At 42.5% G+C, this 10,560-nt stretch overlaps 1 protein-coding gene across 2 annotated transcripts in view; it reads left to right on the top strand.

Annotated features, from left to right (window-relative positions):
- cubn (cubilin (intrinsic factor-cobalamin receptor)) overlaps positions 1 to 10,560 on the top strand; it is a 283,762-nt gene that overhangs the window by 42,043 nt on the left and 231,159 nt on the right. For both annotated transcript variants that reach the window (XM_048561565.2, XM_048561555.2), the window contains exon 13: positions 3,568 to 3,724. In XM_048561565.2, the coding sequence (XP_048417522.2) occupies positions 3,568 to 3,724 (157 nt within the window). The remainder of the gene's footprint in view (positions 1 to 3,567; positions 3,725 to 10,560) is intronic.

The raw sequence follows: 10,560 nt of genomic DNA, 5'->3' as shown, positions 1-10,560 counted from the left end.
AGAACAGGCCCTTCAGCCCACAATGTTGTGCCGACCATTGATCCTCATGTATGCACCCTCAAATTTCTGTGACCATATACATGTCCAGCAGTCTCTTAAATGACCCCAATGACCTTGCTTCCACAACTGCTGCTGGCAAAATATTCCATGATCTCACAACTCTCTGCGTAAAGAAACCGCCTCTGACATCCCCTCTATACTTTCCACCAACCAGCTTAAAACTATGACCCCAGTTGTGCAAGAATTATAACTCATCCTCTGATCCTCGTGGTAACCATGTCACAAACTATGGGGAGGTCATGGCCTACTGGAGTTATCGCTATCCTATTAATCGAGAAACTCAGCCAGTGATCTGGAGACCCACGGTCAAATCCTGCCATGGCAGATGTGGGAATTTGAATTCAATTTTTAAAAATCTGGAACTAAGAGTCTAATGATGATAGCGAAGCTATTACTGATTGTGAAAAAAAACCCGTGGGGTTCACTGATGTCCTTCAGGGAAGGAAATGTGCCATCCTTATATGGTCTGCCCTACATGTGAATTCAGGGCTACAGCAAAGTGGCTGACTCTCAAGTGCCCTCTGAAACAGGCTACTTAATTGTATCAATTGTAACAAGGTCTACACCATGTGGACTGCAGTAGTTCAAGAAGGCAGCTCACAACCACCTTCATAAAGGCAACTGGGGACAGGCAATAAATGTTGGCCAGCCAGTGATGCCCACATCCCACGAATGAATAAAATTAAGAATTAATTTCTCCTTATCGGAATATGGCTTGGCATTTTAGATCCTTGTGAGTAGGATGGCTAGGAAATATGGGAGGCATAGAGACAGTATTTCAAAGCGCATTGTTTAAAGACCATATCTTGTTATTTTTGTGCTTTCTAAAACTGTGGACTGAAAGCAGAAGGAATTGCTTTAAAAGACTGGAAATTATAGGAATGGCTATCTGTTTTGAGAGCAAATAATTTGATGTCTATTGTTAACACTATTTGTGTAGCTGTGTTTTCCAGCAATGTACCAAGTAAGTGGTTATGAGGAATTGTTCATGAATAAAGCTGATTAGTTTGTGGAGTTATCAAAACAAAGGCCCTCCATCTGCCAACAACAAGGTGATTAGTTGTCAGGTAGCTCAATAACTTGGGCTGTGAACAAGACAGAGAAAAGTCCAGAAGAGAAGCCAACAGATCTGCAGTTGTTTGAAAAGCTTCATTTCTGTTCTCTGCAGTAAGCCACTTTTAGCTTAAAGGAAACCAGCTTATTTTCTCTTCAGCAGATGCTGCCAGTTGTGACTTTGAACTGGTTAAGTAAGAGACCTTACATAAGTGAACCAGCAACTCTGTGCTTTTTGCAACCCAGTAGGAGTATTCAAAAAAAAAGGGAAGGTTGAATGGTTCTGGATCAGCAAGAAACAACAATCAGATTTTGTGAACAGAAAACTAAGAACATTTTTGCCAATTCCCGCTCTCTCTTCAAAGGGCTAGTGTGGGCTCGATGGGCCAAATGGCCTGTTTCCATACTGTAGAGATCCGATCATTCTAAACATCTATTGTTGCATTGGTAACTTCTGCTCCAGTAATCATATGTCTGCTTATAACTTCTTGTCAAGATCCTGATGCTTCAACAATTTCCTGAGCTGTCACAGTGTCCAGGACCAATGAACATGACGGGAATGTGGGAACTTCCTATTTAATCACATTTTGATCATAATTGAGAAAACATGACTTTAATGCCTTTGAGTCATTTGTCCTTTTGAAGTCTTACCTCCGTTATCCTGGAATCCTGAAGCCAAGAGGGTTCATTTCTTTCCTCTCCTTGGAGAACGATGGTTTTCATCTTTTCCACTGCTAGCTCTTTATTCTCATGACTGACAGTGATACAACTGCTAACAGTCTTATAACTGTTTAACTAATGACTTGCAACTCAGTATATCCATGTCAGTACTTGTGCATTTAAAATGCCAGGACAGAATTTGTGACGTTGACCCAACAACTGTTAACTTAATAGTACTTGGACAGTGCCTGAATATGTGCAGCTCCAACAACACTCAAGATGCTCGACACCATCCAGAACAAAGTAACGTGCTTGATTAGCACCACATCTACAAACACTAAATCCATCACAGAAGTTCCGTAGCAACTTTGCATACCATCTACAAAATGCATTGCAGAAATTCACCATAGCTCTTAAAACTGCATTTTCTGAACCCATAACCACTTCCACCTAGAAGGGCAGGGCAGCAGATCCACAGTAACACCATCACCTGCAATTTCCACTTCAAGCCATTCACCATCCCAACTTAGAAATGTATTGCCATTCTTTCAGTGTTGTGGGATCAAAATACTAGAACTCTCTCCCAAACAGTATTTACACCATGCACCAAATGGACTGCAGTGGTTCAAAAAGGCAGTTTATCACTACATTCTCGAGGGCAATCAAGGCAAGGTAATAAATATTGGCCCAACCAATGATGCCAACATCCTGTGAGTAAATTTTAAAAATGTGATTTAAGGAACTAGCCTTGTTCACAAGTGGACTCTTCAATGTAAAAGACAGAATAGCTTATTTAATTGTACATGTGGCAACATTTGTCCTTTCAGAGTGGGTGAGTATATGTAGCAGCATAAAAAGGTTCTGGATGTGAGTTTGCTTGCTGAGCTGGAAGGTTAGTTTTCAGACGTTTCATCACCATTCTAGGTAACATCATCAGTGAGCCTCCAACGAAGCTCAACCTGAGCTACCAATCTTCTCAAAACTCACTAGCATAAAAAGGGTTTGAAGAAAATGCAAGAAACTAAAAATACTCACCATGGGTTTTTCCCATCCCTTTACCTGTCCTGAATGAATGAGTAGGTAAGAGAAGGCAATACCTGGTATGCGAGGTAAGGTAGATCCCCTGGTTTTAAAGCCTCCAGCTTCTGGATTAATCCAGTATTCCATCAACGGTTTGATATCTGACAAGTTCAAAAGGTTTTTCAATAGGAATCCAAACTAGGATGCCTGAAGATCAAATCATTTTAAAAGGTTTGTTTAATGATTTATTTCTTGTGGATACTGAATGTTCTGAGAAAGAACCATGTTGGACTTGTAACATTTAGTCTGTTTTTGTAGTAATTGGGACCATGTGGATCTTACTGACTGCAAGACTTTTGATTGATGTGTTAGCCTGGGTCAGGGAGCCCTGGCTGATGAACATAAACAGGGGATTCAGAGTCCCTTTACCTAAGGAAACTGACGCCGAGCTGGTTAGCCACATTGTGCACATGAAAATAAAGGGTGACTTGATGATGGAATACTGTCCTCTGTGCAGTTATTTAAGTTTCTCTCTCCATTGAAGTTGTCAAACCTGCTGAGTTTCTTCAACCCTTTCAGTTCTTATTTCAAATCTCCACCATGCACAGTATTTTGCTTTTATTTGAGAGCTACTAGTATTAACAAGTGTCTGTTTAAGCATTGATTGTTTATCCAATGACCTGCTTTGGTTATTATGATTTGAGTGATGACCACACCCCATTTAGGTATGAAAAGTATTTTTTGATCTTTCATTCGATTTTATTTGGATTTTAGGTTCATGATGGTGAAACAGAGCTGGATCCTCTAATCAACAAGTTCTGTGGTTCCACCCTCCCAGCCCCCATTACTTCAAATGGTAACAAACTGTGGATTAAATTTAAAGCAGACATTTCTGTCTCAAAAGGAGGTTTTATTGCACTGTATGAAGTTGGTAAGGATTCACTTTTGCTTTTATCTGCTTTTATCTACTCATGGTAGGGTATTGATTTGTTGTGGCATAATGTGATACAGCACCATTAATTTTCCACAGGTTGAGTTCCTATTGATGTGATAGCATTCCCTAATGCATAAAATGATTCCAGGTTATTTATTGATTCATGTGTAACAAGCACTGTTATCTAAGCCAGAACTTGTTACCCATCCCTGACTGCCACCGAGACGCTGATGGTGAACTGTCTTCTTGAATACTTGTATTCCATGGTGATTGACCCACTGTGCTGTTGGGAAAAGAGTGCCAGGACTTTGAGGAATCAGAAGGAGAATTATTTGCTGCAGAATTCCTAGCTGTTTTTGTAGCTATTTTATCAATGTGGCTGATCCAGGTATGCTTCTAATCAATGATAATTCCCCAAGGATTTGATGGTAGGTAATGCCATTGAACATCAAGGGTAGATAATTGGATTCTTTCTTATTGGAAGATGGTTATTGCCGGCACTTACATGATGCAAATATTACTTGTTACTTGTTTGTCAAAACCTGGATATTGTCCAGGTCTTGCTTCATTCAGAGCTGGACTGCTTCATTGCCAAATAGTACTGAACATTGCTGAATCATTTAAAAAATCTCCAATGCTGACCTTAGCATGGAGGAAATGTCGTTGATAAAGAATTAAAGATGATTTGGCCTCGGACATTTTCCTGAGGAACTCCTGAGATGGTGATCTGGAACCGAAACAATCAAACTGTTAGAACTACAATTTTTTTTGTTCTATCTATGTCTCAATCAAAGGATAATTTTCTCCCTGATTCCCACTTTTGAGATTTCATCCGCAACAGGGATATGACAAACTTTGGCAGTATATCTTAAATCTACAAAGATATCGGAGGCTGTAGTTCTTAGCAACATGATATAATCTGAAGATCAGCTTAAATCAGAGTTCAAATTAAATGGTTTTGGACATATTCAGTATATTTGTGAGCTAAGGTGGAGCAATTCAATGACAAAGACCACCACCATCTTCTCCAAATTAATTAGGGATGGAGAATAAAAGTCAGCCCAGCAAGTGATATCCACATTCACTGAATGATTAAAAAAGAACAGCTAAAGTTGGAGTGAAGTTTATTAATCTTCGCAAGGAAAAGCTGCCTTTACGTTAACTTTGGAACCCTTTTACAGGTTTTGATGGCACAATTGCCAGTTCTCAGAAATGTACTCAGGCCTTCCAAGAATGGAATTCACCGGGAAGGACAGCAACTCTCCCGTTTAAAGTCCAAAATCTTCCAGCTATTATGAACTAATTCACTGATTAGCATCAGAACTTAGAGGTAGTGCAACTGAGGCAGTGTCCCATTGCAACTTTGTTCAACTCTAACTTTGTTCCCCAGCATCTAGGAATCAAGCTTTGCGCCCTCTCACATCCCAAGAATCTCAAGTTCAAAGTGAATATAAAGAACCAGACAGAATTAGATTTTCCTCTTCAGCCTGTGGGAAGGAGCGCAACCTGGTAGAATTAATTGTCAGAGATAATGGGAACTGCAGCTGCTGGAGAATTCCAAGATAAAATGTGAGGCTGGATGAACACAGCAGGCCCAGCAGCATCTCAGGAGCACAAAAGCTGACGTTTCGGGCCTAGACCCTTCATCAGAGAGGGGGATGGGGTGAGGGTTCTGGAATAAATAGGGAGAGAGGGGGAGGCGGACCGAAGATGGAGAGAAAAGAAGATAGGTGGAGAGAGTATAGGTGGGGAGATAGGGAGGGGATAGGTCAGTCCAGGGAAGATGGACAGGTCAAGGAGGTGGGATGAGGTTAGTAGGTAGATGGGGGTACGGCTTGGGGTGGGAGGAAGGGATGGGTGAGAGGAAGAACCGGTTAGGGAGGCAGAGACAGGTGGGACAACCATTTTAGAACCTGTCTGATTTTCATTCCTTTTCAATCTATCCCAGAGTGGTAGAACAGTGAGACAGAGAGGGGGGGAGAGAGAGAGAGAGAGAGAGAGAGAGAGAGAGAGAGAGAGAGAGAGGGAGAGAGGGCAACATAAATGCAAGGAAAGAACAATGGGAAACAAATCCAGAAACATGGACAAAGACATGGAAGCAGGCTTTAGGGGGAGAAAAATGCCCTGCAAAGACAGTTTCTGTGCTGTACGTTGCAAAATAAGAAAAATAAATAGGCTTAGAAAAAGGAGAGAAGGAAAAGATACAGAAGTTACATTGAGTAAATGAATATCTGAAACGTAGCACAGAGAGGTAGAGGAGAACAATGCTCGATGGAAAAGCATGGATTATTAAACATTACGCTTTTTTTTCAAAATGTCACACATACATAGGTGCTTGGGTAAAGTCAATGCTCCTGCATTCCAGGTAACTCTGAGACGGGGATGCTTCTCTGTGCATAGCTCCTTTTGGGAAAGCAGAAATGGTCAATTTGCCATATTTTTAAAACATGGAATTATTTTACTGTTCCTGGGTTGATGCTTTCTAATATTCATATTTGAGTGCAAAAGTTCTGTCTGAGTGAAATAGCAACTCAGATCTCAAGACCACATCGAAAGTACTGTTAGCCGATCTCCTTAAATAAACATGTGTGAAACGATCTATTCAAACTAATACAATAAATAGTAAACCAGTGTGCATGTTTGAGGATTTATATTTCAGAAAGAAACAGCTATTTTGTCATATTCCCTGGTAGAAAGCTTTGATGCAAGCAACTGTTAAAAATAGTTTTAGCTACCCTAAAAGCAAAGGAACACATGCCTCACCTTCGGGACCTCTCTGTCTCCATCTCAGGGAACCAGCTAGAAACTGATGTCCACTTTAAGCCCACCGACTCCCACAGCTACCTAGAATACACATCCTCCCACCCAACCCCCTGCAAAAATTCCATCCCCTATTCCCAATTCCTTCGCCTCCGCCGCATCTGCTCCCAGGATAAGGCATTCCACTCCCGCACATCCCAGATATCTGCGTTCTTCAAGGACTGCAACTACCCCCCGCAGTGGCTGAGAACGCCCTTGACCGAGTCTTCCACATTTCTCGCAACACATCCCTCCCACCCCGCCTCCGCGATAACCGCCCTAAGAGAATCCCCCTCGTCTTCACATACCACCCCACCAACCTCCGGATACAACGCATCATCCTCCGACACTTACGCCATCAACAATCAAACCCCGTCACCCAAGACATTTTTCCATCCCCACCCTTGCCTGCTTTCCGGAGAGACCACTCTCTCCGTGACTCCCTTGTCCGCTCCACACTCCCCTCCAACACCCGGCACCTTCCCCTGCAACTGCAGGATGTGCTACACTTGCCCCCACACCTCCTCCCTCACCCCCTTCCCAGGCCCCGAGATGACTTTCCATATTAAGCAGATGTTCACCTGCACGTCTGCCAATGTAGTATAGTGTATCCACTGTACCCGTTGTGACTTCCTCTACATTGGGGAAACCAAGCGGAGGCTTGGGGACCACTTTGCAGAACACCTCTGCTCGGTTCGCAATAAACAACTGCACCTCCCAGTCTCGAACCGTTTTAACTCCCCCTCCCGTTCCTTAGACGACATGTCCATCATGGGCCTCCTGCAGTGCCACAATGATGCCACCCGAAGGTTGCAGGAACAGCAACTCATATTCTGCTTGGGAACCCTGCAGCCCAATGGTATCAATGTGGACTTCACAAGCTTCAAAATCTCTCCTCCCCCACTGCACCCCTAAACCAACCCAGCTCGTCCCCTCCCCCCACTGCATCCCAAAACCAGCCCAGCCTCATACCCACCTCCCTAACCTGTTCTTCCTCTCACCTATCCACTCCTCCCACCTCAAGCCGCACCTCCATTTCCCACCTACCAACCTCATCCCACCTCCTTGACCTGTCCGTCCTCCCTGGACTGACCTATCCCCTCCCCACCTCCTCACCTATACTCTCCTCTCCAGCTATCTTCTTCTCTATCCATCGTCGGTCCGCCTCCCCCTCTCTCCCTATTAATTTCAGCTCCCTCTCCCCATCTCCCCCTTTGATTAAGGGTCTCGGCCCAAAACATCAGCTTTTGTGCTCCTGAGATGCTGCTTGGCCTGCTGTGTTCATCCAGCTACACACTTTGATATCTTGGATTCTCCAGCATCTGCCATTATCTCTGACAAATAGAAGCAAGCTTACTTTACTGACATTCTTGTGTATCAGTCTAGCTGTAAGAGAAAACCTTTATTTGCACAGATTTAATGATTCATTTCTGAAAATATACCTTTCCAGAGCCAATGGTGGACATCTTTGAGTATTACACAAAGACATTTTTTGACCGTGATCTTCTCACCAATAGAAATCTGTATTTATCCAGTACCTTTCCCAAAGACCTTCAAAAAACATTATAAAGCAAAGAATAAATCTGAATGGCGCAGAAAATATTGAGCATTTGACTATAACTTGACCAAAATAGTAAATTATAGAGAATATTTTAAAGGAGAAAAAGGGTGAGGCCATGGAGAGATTTGAAAACAAGTTTGAGAAATTTAACATTGAGGCTTTTCTGAACTGCAAGTCATTGCATCACAACAAGCAAAAACAGGGTTTGTAAATCAGCTAGATTTGGCGCAAGTTAGGACGTGGGCAAAATAACATTGGGTAACATTAGATTCAGGATAATGCACCATTGTGAGAGGCCAGCCAGAAATATTTCAGAATGGTAAAACAGGTTATTTAACAAAAAATAGGTATCAATAGATGTTTCAAAAACAGAATAACTGAGGCAGGGGTGAGGCCAGTTGATGTGACAGAGATGAAATAGGTAGACTTAGTGATAACCCAAACATACAGCTGAAAGACCTTCCTAGGTCTAATATCATACAGCAGTTGTGAATAGTATGAATCATTGGAATATAGTATCACAAAAGGAGAGCATTCGACCTGTTGTGTTAGGTCTGGCTTTCTGCAACAGCAACTCAGTGTAACCCACTCCCTCGCCGTTTCCCTGCAGAAATGTTCTTTTATTTATTTAATTACTTACTTAATTCCCTTTTGGAAGCTGTGAATACATCTGCCCTTACCACCGTTCCAAATGGTGGATTCCAGCTTCCAATCACTCATGCTGCTTTTGGTCGTTTTACCAATTACCTTTTAATTGGTTGTTCCTCTGGATTCCAACCTTTTCGACTCAGAGGTTTAGGCTCAGGCTGTTTCCAGGGGATGGATCAAAGTCACGGGGAATCAGGACAAAGTAGATAGAGAGAAGCTGTTCGCATTAATGGAACAGTTGGTGACCAATGGATAATAAAGTGTATAGCTGGATGAACACAGCAGGCCAAGCAGCATCTCAGGAGCACAAAAGCTGACGTTTCGGGCCTAGACCCTTCCTCTGATGAAGGGTCTAGGCCCGAAACGTCAGCTTTTGTGCTCCTGAGATGCTGCTTGGCCTGCTGTGTTCATCCAGCCTCACATTTTATTATCTTGGAATTCTCCAGCATCTGCAGTTCCCATTATCTCTGGTGACCAATGGATACTGATTTTGAAGTGAATAGCAAAAGAACCAAAGACAAAATGAAGAAAGACCTTTTTACACAGCAAGTGGTTAGGGTTTGATATGCACTGAACGAGTGTGTGCTGGATGTAGATTTACTCATGGCTTTCAAAGGGCTAATGGATAGTTGTCTGAAGAGAATAGTTTGCAAGGCTGTGTTGTAGAAGTAAGGAGTTGGCCAAGCTGATTTACCTTTAGAGTGAACCAGCATGCACTTGTCAGGACAAGTGGCATTCTCCTCTGTTGTAATAATTCTATGAATCAAGAGAATAGAATTTGGAGAAAGGACCAAGGCAATGGTTTCAATTCTCCAAAAATTTAATTGGAGGATTTTCTGCTCATCCAGATATCAGATTGGCAACGATTAGGCAAGCAGGGGGTGGGAGGCTGTGGATGTGTGTACGTGGTCAGGAGACCTGATGAAGGGGTAAAACCAAACACTACCAGTGTAAATGTGGACACTGACACAGCTTTACAAGCTGATGCTACAGACTGGCAACATCCAGATGAGAAATAGGAGAAGCAGATACTAATTCTTTCAGCGACACTAGAGGAGCGGCAGGAGTGGCATTGATGCTGATTCTCTGGCTACATTTAGGTGAATAAGAATGGAGCCAGGCAGCAAGAGTCCCACCCACTTGGAAAACAGTGGAGGCAGTTGAATTGGATGATGTGATCAATCATGTCAAAGGCTGTGGCATTGTTGAGGCAGATGAAGAGGGACAGCTTTCTTTGGTCAGAGTGACTTAGGGTGTCATTTGTGACTTTAATAAGGCACTTCTTTCTGATGAAGCATCCAGGCCTGAAATGTCAGCTTTTGTGCTCCTGAGATGCTGCTTGGCCTGCTGTGTTCATCCAGCTCCACACTTTGTTATCCCTGTAAAGAACTGGACGTGGAATTCTAGCAAAGAGGAGCACTCATTCTTGAGGTGTCACATGTTCAAGAACTTTGCACAGGAAAAAGAGTTTGGAAATTAGCTGATAGTTTGCACAGGTAAGGGAGTTAAGGATTTTTTTTAGCAAGCAATGTAATGCCAACAAATTTGAAGGAAGGGAACTGTTTACTATGTCAGCCAACATGGGATCCAGAAAGGGAACTGGGGGTTAATTGTGAGTTATCTTTGTATTCAAGAAGGATCTGATTAATGAATAATTTTACCTGAGTTTTTAGTTCTGAAAGAATGATATGACAGTGTTTTTGGTGATTCAACCACACCTGACGTAAGTCGTTAAACCAGTTAGCCACTATATCTGTTCAAGTTCATGTCTTTTGGTTTTAGAGAGCAGATAAAGGTCCACATCAAAGAATTGTTCGGGTTTTAG

Source organism: Stegostoma tigrinum, chromosome 2, assembly GCF_030684315.1.
Source record: "Stegostoma tigrinum isolate sSteTig4 chromosome 2, sSteTig4.hap1, whole genome shotgun sequence".
Lineage (NCBI taxonomy): Eukaryota > Metazoa > Chordata > Chondrichthyes > Orectolobiformes > Stegostomatidae > Stegostoma > Stegostoma tigrinum.
Note: the sequence above shows the minus strand (reverse complement) of the source record. Positions and strands in the feature narration are given on the sequence as shown.